Source organism: Oenanthe melanoleuca, chromosome 9 (assembly GCF_029582105.1).
Source record: "Oenanthe melanoleuca isolate GR-GAL-2019-014 chromosome 9, OMel1.0, whole genome shotgun sequence".
Taxonomy (NCBI): Eukaryota; Metazoa; Chordata; class Aves; order Passeriformes; family Muscicapidae; genus Oenanthe; species Oenanthe melanoleuca.
Window position 1 is genome coordinate 22348744 of NC_079343.1, and position 16548 is coordinate 22365291.

General features: G+C 44.2%; 1 protein-coding gene across 4 annotated transcripts in view; it reads left to right on the forward strand.

The window, feature by feature from the left end:
- Positions 1-16548, forward strand: part of LPP (LIM domain containing preferred translocation partner in lipoma) — a 327230-nt gene that overhangs the window by 100835 nt on the left and 209847 nt on the right. For all 4 annotated transcript variants that reach the window (XM_056498467.1, XM_056498470.1, XM_056498468.1 and 1 more), the window contains one exon: positions 12313-12514. In XM_056498467.1, the coding sequence (XP_056354442.1) occupies positions 12322-12514 (193 nt within the window). In that variant the 5' untranslated portion in view covers positions 12313-12321. The remainder of the gene's footprint in view (positions 1-12312; positions 12515-16548) is intronic.

Genomic DNA, 16548 nt, shown 5'->3' on the forward strand with positions numbered 1-16548 from the left:
TGTGTTCATGTGTTGTTCCTTTTCCTGTGAAATTGCCAAGCAAACCTGTGTACTGGGTATGATCATTATCTGAACACTGTTGAACAGGGAAAAGAAAGCCCATCTGTTCTACAAAGAGGCAGTGTAAAGAGCAGGCTCTGTGACTAAATAAATTCACATCTGTTTAGCAGAACCATCAAATGGCGAGCAGAGGGGCCTAATGTGAATCACATGTTGAAACCACAAGTATGAGTGAGATGAGCTGCAAAAGAGAGAGCCTGGAAGTGTTGATCCATGTGAGCAACTGTTGGTTTCTCTCCTTATTCTTTGCCTCTACCAGTTTCCTGAGCTAATGATGCAGAATCAAAAAAACAGGGGTGTGCACGTCTATGCGTACTTATGTGTGTAAGCTTGTATTCATTGCATGATTAATTAACCCTCCTATGTTATTTTGAGCCATTAGATCATAACTTCAATTGGAAGGGCTCAGGGTGGTGAGGGAGCTGAGGAGGGACAGTGAGGCTGACACAAAGAGAGCAGGTGAAGCTGTTGCCTAGTGGAGATGCTTCACAAAAAATGGCCCTGGGGTATCTTGTTTTAAAAAAGAAGTTGGCTTGGAAGTGATTCCTTGTGATGATGTCTCCAGCAGTGTCATCTCAAGGAACCTGCTGGAACAATCTAGAAGCTTCAAAGGGTAGGTTATGCCTTCACATGCTCAAGCTAATTTCAAAATAGGTATCTGTGTACCAGTCCTAACAGACTGCATCTTTCCACGGATCAATGAAATTTGTTGCTTAGATTTTCCCCTTAGTGTTTTAAGCCCTGCAGAAACAAAGGACAGCTCAAGTTTCTGTATTGGTTGCATTTGCAGTTTATTTTTCTTTTGTGCCAAGAACATATCAATACAATTTCAAAACGCTGTATTTTGTGACTTGAGGCAGCAGTTTCTAACTGTGGGGAGCTACACACAGCTCAGGTGCTTTAGTGAAGGTTATTTGTCTGGTCTCCATAGCCCCTCAGTGTCCATGCAGAGAAGCAAGCATCTTCTCTCCCACAGGATCTCATGAAAAGAAACACACAGTGATTTTAGTCTCAAATGTGGTTTCTTGATGCTGCCTTGCCTTTTGTCCTAGATATTTTGCAGCAAACGAGGCCAAACTTGTGGAAACAGAGTGGTGGAAAATAGGCTGTTAGACCTGATTTGCACAGATCCTGCTCTCCTGCAGCTCAGGCTGCTCTCTGTAGCTGACAGGGAGCTGTGTACAGCTCACCTGGGATGTGAGCTCTGCAGGAGCTGCTGGAGGTAATGAAGCACTTAAGGGCTGATCTGTTGAAGGTCCCCAAGGAATGATTAAGGTGTTGGCAGCTGTGTTACTTTGAAAGAGAAATATGTGCATTACACAGCAGAGGCATGCTGAAATGCCTTTCAAATGCTTGGTTGTGTGTGGGAACAAGCTTGCCTCAGACCTGAGAGATAGTGGTAGCAACTATTGAAGGGCATTTGATAAATGGAGCTGTGTGTTCACTTACCAGCTGCAGGACCCTGCTGCCTGCCCTAGCCCAGCTCAAAAACAAGTGGTTGCCAGCAGTGGCTAAAATGCAGCAGCATATAGGTATCTTTTGATATATTAAAAGTTTGGTTCTTCCTTCTTTCTAAAAGTGCCCTCTGCTCACCATTCATTTCTTCTCTTCCATCACCCCCTGCCAGGCTTTTCAGAGAAAGTAAAAGAAGGTAAAACAGCATCAGAATATTTTCCTGGAGACTGACAGATTTGAGCTGTTCCACATCTAGGGAACTGATGTGGCCAGTCTAGTATGAAAACTCTCTTGTCACAACAGAACTTCCTACTGATTTCTGGAAACGGGAACAAGTTATTAATTTGGATGGTCAAAAATGGAAGGCAGCAAAGCAATAGTGGTGGAGCAACTGGAGTCAGCTTTTTAATAGTATGAGCTTGTTTAGCAAACTCACAAGGCCAGTGTGCCTGCCTGGCTGGGTTAACTTCAATTCTGGTACTGTGGTTTGCACCAGCTGGGGAATTATCTCCCAGAGCTTTGCCTATCACTGTTCTTGAATGAATGGACACTGAATTAAAAGGGAAGAGCAGCAGTTTCTTGGGCTGGTGCTTGGTGTTTTTATGAGCTTCAAAGTAGAATTGAAAATCAAATTTCAAGCACTTGTCTTCTGTCACAAGTTTCTATTCAGAACAGAACTAATGCCCTGTGGATACTAAACCAGAGCTTTATCTTCATGCACTCCACAGTGTCAGGATCAGCTTTGCCTTTGATTGTAATACTCCTCTTCACCCATTATTCTGTGCTTTAAGAACAATCCCCCCACTTTGATCAGGCATCTACTTAATGAGCTATATGTCATGTTTATTGCAAATAGCAAGACCACCATGTGGCCTGCCCTTCTATCCATGTGGCCATGGCATTGTGGAGCTCCTTCAGCTTAGGCACCATCTCAAAATATGCCTTGTATTCTTCTTTATTTCTTGACAAAAGGATGTGGAGCAGGCAGTGAACACCCAGTCAAACATGAGTCCATTGTAGGCTGTGATTGTCAATAAGGCAAACTGGATATAGGGCTGCTTCAGGAGGAGCCTGGACTGCACTAAAGCTGAGGCTGTTACCCAGTCTGGAGTCCACCAATTGAAATGGGATATTGAAGAGTTGGAGAGAGTCCAGAGAAGGGTCAGTCAGGGGCTGAGAGAGCTTTGGCTTCTGTCTCTGATGGAAAGGAGGCAAAGGAGTGATCCAATGGCAGCCTGTGACTACTGCCAGAGGCCTTCTGAACATGTCAGAGCCAAATGCTTCCATCCAGAGATGGCAAAATAAAGTGCCATGAACATGTATAATGAATTGGGAGATTCAGCTGGAGAGTTGGAAAAGAATTTTCCTTGGGAAAGTAGTGGAATATTTGTACAAATCACCAGGTAGCAAGGGATTCTTCATTTTGGAGGTTTTCCAGGACAAAGCCACAGTAAGCCTTACCTAGAGTTGGTGATAATTTAGTCTCCTGCTAGAAGCAGAACTTGATAGCCTGCAGAGATCCTCTGTCTTTCCTGACAGTACTGCAGGCTTTTAGCTTCTCTAAGGAGAAGCAATTTAAATCCTTATTTTTGCTTTGTGTTGCTGAAGGGAGCCAAGAAGACATTGGGGTGCTTGTGTGCTGATGATGTCAAGTCACCTGTTGTCATGAAACTCAAGAGAAATGTAGTCTTTTTCCTGACTGTTTATACAAGGAGTTTTGGGTACTTCCTTTCTTACAAATATCTTACTTCCATTAGCAGTCTCTCTGCAGCATCAATTGTCAGTCATCTGGCAGCAATCACTCTTCTGTGTTTTAAGATACAGGATTTTCCATAGGAAAAAGGCTATTTCCCCTGATTATTTGCAAAGTGCTGTGAGCTGAGCTACCAAAAGCAAGGCACAGGCTGGTGCAGTGCTCAGGAAGAAGCCATCCAGGGATTTGACATACTTGAAGCTGTGACTTCCAGGATGGCTTAGGATCTGAGGGAAGAAAAGTTAAGTGGATCAGGTGGGAGGAAGAGAATCAGGGATTAAAGACTTTGATTCTGGCCCATGAATAGATTTAATTGCTTGATTTTTAGGGAGTACAGTGTCAAAGTCTGGATTCTACTGCCAGCTCCATTGCTGTCAAAAGAAGGTTATGGTGCTGATGGGTCTACACACACGCTTCCTTCCTGAGTGGGGCCTGTGCTGTGCCTGTGTCCTGAGCTGCAGCTCCTTTTCCCTTCACAGAAATCCTCTGGATGGCTTGGGGTTCAGACTGCCAGTAGCAGATGTGTGTTCTTTCAGGTGGGGCAACATCTGACTCTTCCTGCAATCACAGCTAGTTTAGAAGAGGAGTGAAGTGCAGGGAGCCCCATCATAAATACAAACCCCACCTGCACCCAGCCAGCCTTGCTGGGTAGGACCTCAAGCTCAGCACTGTTTCCTTGTTCACTCTCTTGAGTTTCCCACTGAGCTCAGATTCCTGCTGTTTCTCCCCAGGCTGAGCCACACACACACTGCTCTGCAAAGCTAATACAATTATCTGTGTGTCAATATGCTGCCACGGTCCCATTTGGTCCCACTGGGGTCTTGTTGATATCTCACAGCTGAGCTGCATGTTAGTTCTGCACAATTCCTCCTTGTTTACAGCCAGCATCAGCATCCAAAGTACCTGAGTTTGTTCCAACAGCCTTGCCCTTGCCATTTCTTGTTGTCCTGTTTTCTTTTCACTTAAGTGAGACCCTTGGTATGCCTGATTTCAGTACATCTCCAGCAGTTGAGAAGTCCAGTCCCTTAATAATTTTATTTGATGGATAAGCTCTCTGTTGCTTGGCAGCCCCTTGCTGAAGTAGGGAGCCAAGAACTGAGCTGTGCTATAGGCAAGATATTGAATACAGGCACAGAAGGAATAAAGGCAGCTTTTTTTGGCAGAGAGGTCTTGAAAATAAATTGTATACAGGCAAATTGTATTTGTGTAAGGGAGCTCATGATCTGAGACTCCCAGAATAACCTTTCTGCATCATCCCCAGTTTTACTGTCTCTTTTAATAGATTTCCTCTTTTATTTTATATATGAATTTCTGAAACATCCATCTCAAACTTTTCTTTGTGGTACAACAACATGCTCACAAACGTGTATGTCAAGTTATCAGGGAAAGAGGCTATAACAATTGGAAGAAATCTGGCTGGCTCAGAGCTACCTGGCTTAGATCCTTAGGTTCAGGAATAAACTGTATTTGAATAAGCCAGCAGGTCTATCTCCTCCATTACAACTGGCTTGGGGTTTGTTGTGACCACAAGTAGCTGAGGCCTTGGGTTGATATTTTATCCAATCTGATTATGTTTGGAGTAGCTGAGGATTGTCTCGTGCCACAGAAGCCAAGAATCAGCTTGCTCTCTGGTGAAATTGCAATGCAGTCATTAGAGTTGTATTAGATTAGATAAATCTATCTATCTCCAGGGAGCCAGTATGATCTCTTTGTTTCAGTTCACATGGACAAGTCAAGTTCAATTTATTGGGATTTTAAAGCCTAGTTTGTCATCTGACACCAAGATGTGACATGGCTGTAAAAGGAAGATCTCATTCATCAGCTTTTATGCATGTTTTGCAGCAATAGCTGAATTCAAATTGCCAGCACCTAATCCCAAAACTCCTAATACAATTATATTGGGAAAGAAAAGAAGTTTTAGAAGTTTTATGTTTAGTTTGCCCTTCTACCTTTTCCACTACTAAAGCTGATACAAGAAAAATGAGCTACGAGTGAAACCTAAGGGTTTCAAAATTGTCCCACCTCACTGCAGTCACAGCTTCCTCCTGAGGGGAAGAGCAGGGGCAGACACTGATCTCTGCTCTGTGGTGACAGTGACAGGACTGAGGGAATGGTCTGAAGTTGTGTCAGGAGAGGTTTAGGTTGGATATCAGGAAAAGGTTCTGCCCCCAGGGGGTGGTTTGGGCACTGAACAGCTCCCCAGGGCAGTGGTCACAGCACCAGCCTGGCAGAGCCCAAGAAGTGTTTGGATGATGGTCTTGGGCACAGGGTCTGACTCTTGGGGATGGTGCTGAGCAGGGCCAGGAGCTGGACTTGATGATTCTTGTAGGTCCCTTCCAACTCAGCAGGTTTGTGGTTCTGTGACACCCTTCTGAGTGCAGATGAAGTCACAGCTGGCAGTCTGGGGGTTTTGAGTCAGAAAATAATTGATTTTGATCCCTCAAGGGATCTCTAGAGGTCATCTGGGCCAACTGTTTATTCAAACCAGGGTGCACTTTGAATTTAAGTCAGGTCTTCTGGAGGATCCCATGGAAGTTTGATTGAAGCTGTTAAAGCCAGAATGAAATATTACCAGACTATATTCTTCGAGGAAAAATTCATCAGTGCTCTAACTAGGTTTCTCTTTCCTTTAATTCCTCTGATTGCATTAGTTATGTCCCACAGCAGGAAATAGGTGAATGCTGTCAGTCCTGTTTAACTGAAGAAGTGACTGATTTAGTTTACTTATTTATTTATTTTATGTTGGAGGAATTGGGATGAAGATACAAAACCTTGTCTTATCCAGGCAATTGAAATAAACTATGAATCTGAGAGGAAGAGACAGAGTTAAACTTGCTCCAGCTGATACCTGCTGTGAAAGACTACAGCAAAGCATCAGGAAATATGCATAAACCATGTAAAATGAGTGCCAGCAAAGAAACCTGATCTTGGGGAGGTATTTGCCACAAGAACTCGGAGTCCACGTGCATTGAGGCTGCCTAGGGTCAGGAAGGCAGCCACTGGAGGTATGATAGTGTTTTCCATTCCCCTTCATCACCTCTCAAAGGCTCAGCTGACTCTTCTTAATCTTCACTGCTCACTGGTGGTAGAGGTCACACCAGCACCATGCACAAGATTCCCAGTGCTCAGAGATGTTCCTGGAGCATCTGGTGAAGGTTGGGAGTCAATTGGATGCTGGAGGGGTTTGAGGGAGGAGCTTTATTGGGCTGGTTAATATTGCAGGAGTTAAATTTGGAGAGCTGTTGTGCAGATCAGCAATGATTAAGGGAGCTCCAAAGGACTCCCAATTCCCCAAATCACATAATTTGCCATGTGATATAAAATTGATGAGAATAAGTAGTACCATATGGGAAAGGCATCCCAGGAGAGCTTGTGCTGAGTTTGTAAGTACCTATGGCACTTCCTCTGTTTGGTTAAAGACCTCTAATGAGATTTGAATTTTGACATTATACCCTCTTTTGAAGGCCACAAGAAGTAGAAGAGCATGGCTAGAGATCATGTGCCATAAATGAGTGAATAAATTCATTTAACCTTCAGAGGGGAACAGTGCCAAGAAAAACAAGCAGCTCTGGGAGTTTGTAAAGAGTAAATGTCTCTGGTCAGCCTCAGTGACTGCATTTGACTAATTAGAAGACTGGAGGTGATGAGGACAAAGCAAAGAACTGTATTTTAGCAGGGCATTTGAGGTTTGTGATTTGGGGAATTTCAGGCAGAAAAATGAAAAGAAATCAGCTTAGAGGAGAGACATCCAGACATGCAGGTTGTAGCTCTAACAGAAAGGGACCATGGGTGGCATGATTTTTGCATTTTAAAGGATGTCCCCTTCGTTTAGTTCTAGAGCTGCTCTTTAAAATTCATTTAGAAGGTGATGTAAAGTCAAAGCTTTCCTCTTTGAGCTCTTTTACTTGGATGGAAGAGAGAGTGGAGAGGATGCAGCTTGCCTTTCTACACTTAGAGACAAACTTGAGCTGTCAAGGGAAGGTGGTGCTTGTGTTGTGTATTTGAGAAAAGCCCCAACACAGCTTTCAGTTGCATCTACTGTCAACAGACAAGGTCCTAATTCCCTGTATTTGATCAATCTCTTGGTCTAAGGAGTGGTGGTTCACTGTGCATGGGTGATTCTAAGACAGAACATCATAGACCTACATCAAGCCAGTGAATTTAGGAAAGCGTGGGATGGAAGAGAGAGCAGTCTGTAAGCACAGACGGTTGTTGCTCATTTTTTGTTAAATACTGTTGCTACCCGCTACGAAGCATTAGCTTAATTAACTCAGGGACAAAATCTTCTGTCTTGGCGAAGCCCATCAACATCCAAGGAGTATTTGGTCCATGTTACAAATTTGAAAATGAAATGAAGATTTCTATGGGTACAGTCTAATCACAGAAAAGCCAGCCTGCCTCAGAAATGAATGTTCTAACAGTTTCAAAAGTAGACAAATTGGTACTCTACCCTTCCTTTGCTTATCAGATGTAAGGATAAATTGACTTGAAACCCTCAGTTTTTTACCTTCGCTTCTCAAAGGTGAATGACATCCGGTAATTAAAAGCAAAAACAAGCTCTTATGCCCACACATTTGAAAAAAGAAAAAGGCAGTGAAAAAGCCTTGTCAGGCTGTTATTACTGCAGGGTATTATCTGCTATTGATATTCCTGGTCTGACATTTTTAGATAATGCGGTCTCAACTTGGGATTCGTGGATTCCAGTTCCTCTGCTGTGGTGTATTCTTTCATGGTTAGAATTTTCTGAACTTACAGCATTAAGATTGTCCTAATGATAGAACTGGAGCTTACTGTTTGCCTTATTTATGCAGCGTGATTTCACTCTTTGCCCTTAATGCTATTTATCATGGTTAGTCTGGTCTTATCCTCTGCCTCCAAAAGTAGGTGATGACTAATGCTTCCAAGGAAGGAAGGATAACAGAACCTCAGGCATCCACAGCTGATTTCAGTCAGGTTTTTGTTTATTTCTATTATTCATCATTTTACCTCTTCTAAGTTATTATTCTTAAAAATGGTCTTTCACTATCAGCCACCATTTCAGAAAAGGTATCTGGAAAATTGAAGAGATTTGAGAGTAAACATATATGAAAGAATCAAGAGAAATCTGCTCTTCACAGGGAGTTTAATTGATACTTAAATGTTTTGGTTTGATTTAAGCAATGATCTGGCTGCATTCTGAAAGGATCTACATAAGGAAGAGAGGCAGGTCTGTGATGGTATGATGCAGATGACAGGAGCATAACAAAATGCCATGGTTGGAAGTGGATCTAGCTAAATTTTAAGTCAGGTATAAAGGATAAGCTGTAATTATGGTGCTAATCTTTTATCCATACAATTTACCTAATGCTGTGTTGGGTTCTCCAACACTTGCATTGTTTCACTTGATGCTGTGTGTGCTTTATAACAAATATTCTTTAGCTCAGCAGAAGCTTTGAGGAGTAGTAGTTGGGGATGGTTCAGGGTGAGTCAAGATGATCAATGAGAGGCTTTCAAAGCAGTGACATAGAAAAGATTTAAGGGATTTTCTTGGGGGGATGAGGCAGTGAATTTGGGAAGGGGGTGTTGCCAGAATGATCAGTGAGTAAGGAATCACAGAAGCAGCTTTTAGCAGTCAGATGAGGAGCAGAGCTGTGAGTTAGGACTGACCAAGGAGGGTGGCAGCTTGACATGCAGAAGGCTTCAGCCAAGACAGAGGGAAGTGTGGCACTGACAGGGAAGCAAGAGGTGGCTGTGTCTCTGGGAGGATTCCCAGGGACATGGGCTCTGCTGGCTGAGGTTTTTCCAACCTTGTTGTGTTAACTGTTGTGTGGCTAGATCTACCCAGGTTTGCCAGAAAGGGGCTCACTGAATGCAAACAGTGCCTGACAAATTACTTGCTTGGAGCAGAAATGTGGGGGCAGCTGTAGATTTAATCTGTAGGTTAACATTTCAGTGGAAAAAAAAACTTTTAATGGAAGAAAATAGCTCAAAAGTGAAACGTGTGTTTGCTGGCTAGCCAGAGAAGCACTGCTGTTACCTATTGGGTGTTCCTGTCCAAGTGCAGCACCACAATGACACTCAGGCAGTGACATGTGTAAGGGAATTAGTTATAGGCCCAAGTTTTCTTGTGTTCTTTTGATTACTTGTCCACATCAGAAAATGTTCTGCTCCAAAGAAGCTTCTTACAGAAAACCAGGCAGTATTGCAGAGAGAGCACTGATGGCTTTGTCTGAATTAGCCAGAGTGCTCCACCATGGACAGTGGAGTCTGCTGAGAGGTGGGGGGCTGTGTTTGTCTGCAAGCCACTGTCCCTTAAATTTTTTCCTTGCTTTTGGCCTTTTACCAGCTGACAAAATGGAGGGAAAATAATAGCAAACCCAGAAGTTTAGCTCCAGCTTTTAAAAAGAAATTAATTCATTTTCTTTTTCTGTGATCTTGTGGAGTAGTTAGGCTAAATTTAATTGAGGCTGGGGAGCTGGGGCTGGAACAGATGAGGAAAAGGGAACTTGCTGAAAACACTGTCAGGGCACAGATACCAAAAACGAGTGGCAGTAAATGCATAACAGAAAATGAGATGGGAAGAAAGAGGAAGAGAAAAGGCTAACGGGGAAACAATTAGGAAATACCACCATGGCCAAAACAAAGGCGTTAGAGGTTAGCTGAGAGGGAGCTGTGTGCCAGCCTGCAGTCAGCAGCTGAGTTACAGCACTGTGGTCTCTCTGCTCCCAGGCTGTCCATAGGAGCAGTCTGCTTTTTAAACTCATTCATTGAAATTCTCTCATTGTCTTCAGCCATCCTCAGTGCTGTGCAACCTAGCTACTGAAGCAGACATTCTTGGTTTGTGCATCACACAGCCCATGCCTGTCATCAGCCTAGCAGACCATGAGAGTTCAGTGGGACCAAGGCGTGCTGCCTGGGGGTTGTTAAGGAGCATTCCAGAGCAGGAATGGTGATAATCTAGTCAGTACTGGGATTGTTTTTTTTCCTTTAGCTTTGGATCAGTAGGGAGATAATGTCCAGGGTCTGAGGGTGCTTCACTACAGCAGGAGGCTCTTTTATATGAGGTGTCAAGCCAGAGGCTGAAAACCTGTCAGAATTGAAGTCCAGAATGCTTTTAGCAATGGGTAAGGTATAGTTATCTTTGGATGTAATAACTCTGCAGAGTGCAGGCTCGTCCAGTTTAGCTCTTAAGGCTGACTGCCCTCATTGCTTTCTCCTCTTAAGACCTAGATAGTTGCCTGAGTTTTATTGCTGCTTTTACAGTTTTGAAGGATGTAGGAGGAGGAGACAGAAGTGTAGGTGAATCTTAGTGCTGGAGTGACAGTCTTTTTCCAGGTCCAAAGGGGCTGATGCTGGTAATGGGAAGTGCCAGGCAGTGGGTCTGTGGTTTGTGTGCCCTCAGCCCCCAACTGCTGTGACTGGTTTCCTCTCCTGCCTTGTGGGGAGGACCTGCCTTTCACTTCTTGCTTTCAGGATGATGCTCTGCACTCTCCCTGTGGGTTGGACAGCAGGCCTGTGAGGGAGGAAAGTCATGTCCTTGCAGCTCAGCCTTGGATACATCTCTGGGCTGCTCCTGCCACACTCCTGCCTGCCCCATTTCTAGCCAGCTCCAGTGTCTTACTTTCACTGGTACTGGATTCCTAGTGCAGCAGGCTCACTTCCTAGTGGTAGGAATTGTGAAACCACTGTCTGCACATCAAGCAGTCAGAATGCATGGCCAGGAAGAGACAGAAGTGTTGGGACTGCTGTTTGGCACTTGCCACTTCCTCTCTTACACAAGGAGTAATGCAGGTGGAAGAGGACCAGAAATTGTCTACCTCCTGGTGTTGGGTCAGACCTTGGGGCTTAAAGCAGAAATTACTCCTCAAATGGGAAGCTGTTTCCTGAAGTAAATTTACTGGTTGAAATAAGGACACCTGTATATCCATCAGTTTTAACAGTCATTGCTCTTAGCTGAGGTGCTGACCCTGCACTACCATGTGGAAACCTTGATCCTATCTCTTGCACTGATCCTTTTCCATGATGAAATCAAATCTTTCCTGATCTGGGTCACAGGTGCCTGCTGGTTTTGGTAGCCTTAAGGGATTCTGGCACCAAAGCTTCATGGGCAGAAGTGGCAGGGTGCTCGAGAGCTGCAAAATCAGCATTGAGTTTTATCAGTGTGGGATCTTCATTTCTCCATCAAATCTCAAATCCAAATAGGACCATCTGATGGTGCAGTAGGACTACCATGGCTACCCAGCGAGTGTGGTTTGTGTGTGGTGAAAAGCACTTGTTCATCAGAATTAACAGGATTTTTATGGGCAACATTTTCAGCAGCATCTGAACCCAGTTCTCAAAAGTGATGTAGGCTTTTAAGAGGCCAAAGCCAAGATTTTCATAAATAAGTAATGATTTGGGCTGCCTCTGTTTTTTGTTACACAAGTCTAAAAGGAGCCTGGTTGTCAGGGGTTGTGAGATTCTGGCATTTATTCAAAATTGACATGCTTTTAAAATGTCTTAAGCTGGGCATTCAGAAATGGAGGCATCAAGAGTGATTAGCTGCTTTTGAAATCTGTTTTCTTAAAAGTCTGAATGAAAATCACTGGGGCATGGGGTCCTAAATGACATGTGAAAAAGTGCTAAAAGTGTATTTTGGAAGTGTGTGTGCCTATCTGTGACTAGACTTGTCCCCAGAGCACATGCACTGTTGTGCATTAATGTACTCAAAAAGGCCTAACAGGGAAAGGCAAATATATCACTACTGTGCTGAATGCAGGGTGGGACTGATGGGCTGCTTCAGGGTATCAGCCTGTCTGTGCTCTGGTTTGAAGAAGAAAATAGCAATGATTTTTGCAGGTACCAACAATCAGTAATTCTGACCTGCTGGAGAGAGAAAGACAATTTTGCATCTAAAGTCCTATACATTAGGAACAACATAAATAAAGTTAAACATGCACCAGTTAAGCGTGTTTTGAAGGGTTTTGTAGGATTGAGTTAATAAACCAGAAAAATAGGATTGCAGCTGTTACTTCCTGAGCCTGAGTTGCTAATGTACCTGTGACTCTCTCTGTGTCTGCCCTCAGAGCTGAGCCATGTCCCACCCGTCCTGGCTGCCACCCAAGAGCACCAACGAGCCTGTTGGTCACGTTACTGCAAGGATGGAGACCACACACACCTTTGGGACCCCCAGCATCTCCGTGTCCACCCAGCAGACCCCAAAGAAGTTTGCACCTGTGGTCGCCCCCAAACCAAAGTACAACCCCTACAAGCAACCAGGAGGTGATGGTGAGTATTTATTTTCTAGGAAGGAGCTATAACTGCCTAGCTCAGAGGAGCTGACTGCTAATACAGGCTAATCTTGATTTGCTCTTCGTTGGTGAGTTTGTGGGAGCCTCCCTTTCTCAGGTCATTCAAATCAAGAATGTGAAGGTATCCCTTCCCCTTGCTCTGGCTAGCTGCCCTCCTGAGAGCTGCAGGGCTGGGAGAGGACACAAGGACAGATCTTCTTGGTTTTAATTGAAAACACATGGCCTTTATTCAAGACTAGTACTTTTCAAGGGGTTTTGCTTGTTTGGTCTCTGCTGGCACATGATGATTCAATCAGCTTGGGCTCAAACAACCCTTTTCAGTATTGGTTCTTTCACCCCAGCATAGTGGGAATGCTTTACAAACAAGGGATTGATCTGTGGGAATATAAGTACAGCTGGGGGTGGTAGGGCATAAATTTGGCCAGTGAGTCTAGAAGTGTTTTCTCCCTAATCTGCTGGCTGGATTTTTTTACTTTTCTTTCCCTCTGCTATGGAGCACTCTTGAATATGAAATATTGGGAAGGTATTTAGATGACCATTGCAATGGCCTCTGGTGCTATTATGTCAGCAAAACAAATGTCTGCCAGTGACCCTGTGTCAGCCTTCCTCTACTTCTTGCTGTGAAAATCCTCCTCTCTTGATGTGGTTGAGCAGCAAGTGTGGGATTTGGGTTCCTGGCTTGTAGACACATGGAGAGAGAGAATTCCCAGGAGCAGGAGTGCATGACTGGGAGCACCTCTGGAACTTGCAACTGGAAACCTTCATGGGATGCCCCTGGCTGACAAGGGAGAGTTTGTGATGGAATTACAGCAGAAACAATGAAGGCTAAGGATTTTAGGGGAGAGTGGTAGCTGCTTTGGCAGAGCATGACGTTTCTATTCCTGGTGATTTACTGTGGAAGGAAATGGGGGGAAGTTCTTCCCTTCCTACACTCTAACCTTTCTTCAAAGAAAAGCTCAAGCTCTATTCAAGAAAATTGCCAAACCAGCTTTTTTATTTGGTTTTGGATGCTCTACATTGTTCCTTCACCACTTTTTCCTCTTTTATGTTGAATACAATAATGTATATTTTTCCTCTTTCTGCTCTATCTTTTGAAAGAGTATGCATTTTCAGGAAGACTGTAGAGTAATGGAAAAGAGAAAGAAAAACAAAACAGCATATTAAATCTTGCACTTGAGTGATTTTCTAAAGTTAAGGACATTTTATAGGAAAGTTGGAAAAGCCTGATGAGTGCTTTGGGTATTTTTCATCTGCTGCTCTAACTTCGGAGAATTCAGAACGAAAAAAGAAAATGTGTTGGAGGGGAAAAAGCGAAGTCATATGCACCTGTTCTGCTGCCTTCAGTAACAAAACTTAGTGAGAAATAGGAAGAGAAAGACATTTGGAATTTAAAAAGTAAAAATTAGTCCCTGAAAATGCAGAGAAAATGTCACCTTCAAGTCAAGTTGAAGTTTTTATTTTTCTAATTCTCTTGCAATTAAAAATAATAACAGAAAATGTCCATTTTTTCCCTAGGAAATCTGTTCTTGGTCACTCAGTATTTTTTGTGTAAAAAAGGTCTTAATTGTCTTAATTGTCAGTGTTTTAGTGATTATAGGTCTGATTGTATGTGACTCAGGAACATTATCACCTTCTAAAAAAATTCAGTGTTTCTTGCCATTTGGGAAGGAGTTTTTCCCGCAGAGCAGAGCAGGCACTGCAGGCTGAGAAGGGGAGACAAGACACTCAAACCTTTTCTGTGCAACCCAGAGTACCTGGTCCTGCAGGCATTACTGGGTCTGCTGGAAACCAGGAGACAGTCAGCTCTGTCAGTGCCAGTTCCTTGCCTTGTCTGATGCTGGGCTTTTAGAGATCCCATCCTTATCTGACATGCCTGGAAGAGCTAAGGGTTGGCCAAGACCTGGTCAGAGGTAGGCTTAGTGATGTGACAACATGCCTGCAGCTTTAGCTAATCCACTTCCAGAAGGTGACAGGCCTTTGGTGGCTGTCAGCAGCCTGTGCAAAGCCATTACCCAGCCATATATAACCCTGAGAGCATGAGGCTGCTGGGATCTGGCAGGCAAGGGCTGGGGGGGAAGTGAGAAATAGTTAGCCCAATGTGCTTCATTCACTTTCCATGGCTCCCTTCTCTCTTCCAATCTCCCTAATAGTTTTTTCAGTGACCTCCCTGATTTCTGCAGCAATCATTCAGCCTGGGAGATGGCTCCAGGCCCCACTGTTTCCCTGCTTACAGGGCACTCCCATTCTGCCTATATTTGTCCTCTGTTGGATGCAGGTCTTTCCCACCTGGTTAGCTGTGAGTCTGTAGGTAGAGGAGAGGCAGAATCCCCTTGAACCCCAGTGTGCTTTCATCCCTCCTGCCCTGCCAAATCTGCTTATCTGGAGAGGCACATGGGCTTCCCGTGCATCCTTCTGCTGTAGATGAGTGGGAGCAACAGCATTGCTCTGGGGAGGGGCTGTCCTGGGGCTGTTATGGCTCAGGGGGTGGCTGTGCTCATCACAACCTTGGCTGCCCCAGCAGTGTCACTGGAATTGGCTCCCTGCAGCCTTTGTAGTATCTGGAATCTCTCTGGGAAACTGGCAAATTTTGTTCCTGATAATTTCTTCAGCTCATGGCTTTTAACGTGTAGGAATGTGCATGCCCTGGCCTTGTGGGCCTTATTATTATTTTGTAGGTGTGTTGCTTGTATGTAAAGGATCTGTCCAGCTGATTATGTTCATGGTTTTATTTCTTGATCATTTTGAAAGCAAAGGAGAAAGACACTGGGGTGACAGACTGTGGGGCAGGTGCTGTGTGTACTCCCCTCTCCCTCCTAATTCCTACCAAAGCATTTCTTTAGTCTCACCTTGACTTCAATTTTATTTTTTATTTCCTGACACCTGCACAAAACTCAGCCAGAAGGTGCTGATTAGAAGATGCTTAATGGAACTTTAACAGAAGTTAGAAATGGTTACATGACTGAAAAAAAAGTGAAATGGCAACAGCCAACAGTTTAAAAACCAGGAGCATTTTACTGTGATTTGAAGCACTCAAGGCATGTGTTTATACCACTGAAGTAGCAATTTTCCTGGTGCTGCCAGCCCTGCTCCTCACTGAGTTGCTGCAGCTTGTTTCAGACTAGATTTATCCACTCATCAAAGCACAGACCGTGTCTTGCTCTTGCAGGGATCTGCTTGGGAGCCCCTGGGTATGACTGCAGTAGTGGTAGAAGTAATGATCATAATTGTAATCATCACCAATAAGACCTGAGCCCTGCTTAGTGTTCTGCACAGTCTCTGCCATGCAGGCACAGCCTGTTTGTATAGGTCTACAACACCTGCTGTGCTCTGGGCTGGGTTCCTGGGGGATTTAGTGCTGCCACTCCCCACTGGGGTGGTTTGCAGGGGTCTAACCTTGCCTGGTCCTGGGAGGTGTGAGCACCACAGCTCCTGGGAAGTGCTGGTGCTCACCATCTTACAGAACTCTGTATTTACCCCACAGAGAGGAGAGCCATTCAAGCTTGGGGAAGATGTTTATCTACAAGGTGAACAATTGTGCATTGGCAGGAAGTGTAGCTGCTGAGGAATTAAGCTGGAAATCAAAATTAGATGTCCAGACATCTCAGCACTAGCTCTAAGAGTTTAACTGGAATCAGGGATGGTCCTTGGATGGAGTGAGATGTGTTTGAAGTTTGAGAGCATCTTCTCTTCATGCTGGGAGAAGATGAGTCCTGAGATGGATGAGGCATTAACCAGCCATGGGTCCTCACAGTCTGCTTCCTATAGATTTGGCTTCTTTCTCCATGCTCATGTGTTTGGTGTTGCCTGCCCCCTCCCTCTTTTCCTCAGCAGACCCTGTCCAGCAGTGTGCACAGTGGGTTTTGTCCTACACAAAAAATCTCTCAAAGAAACTAAGATTTTTTTCTTCTGAGGAATTGGTATTAATTTTGTTTCATTTAAAAGCACTGGATGCCCCATCATTTAAAGTGCTCAGGGTCAGGCTGGACAAGGCTTTGAGCAAACCTGATTTAA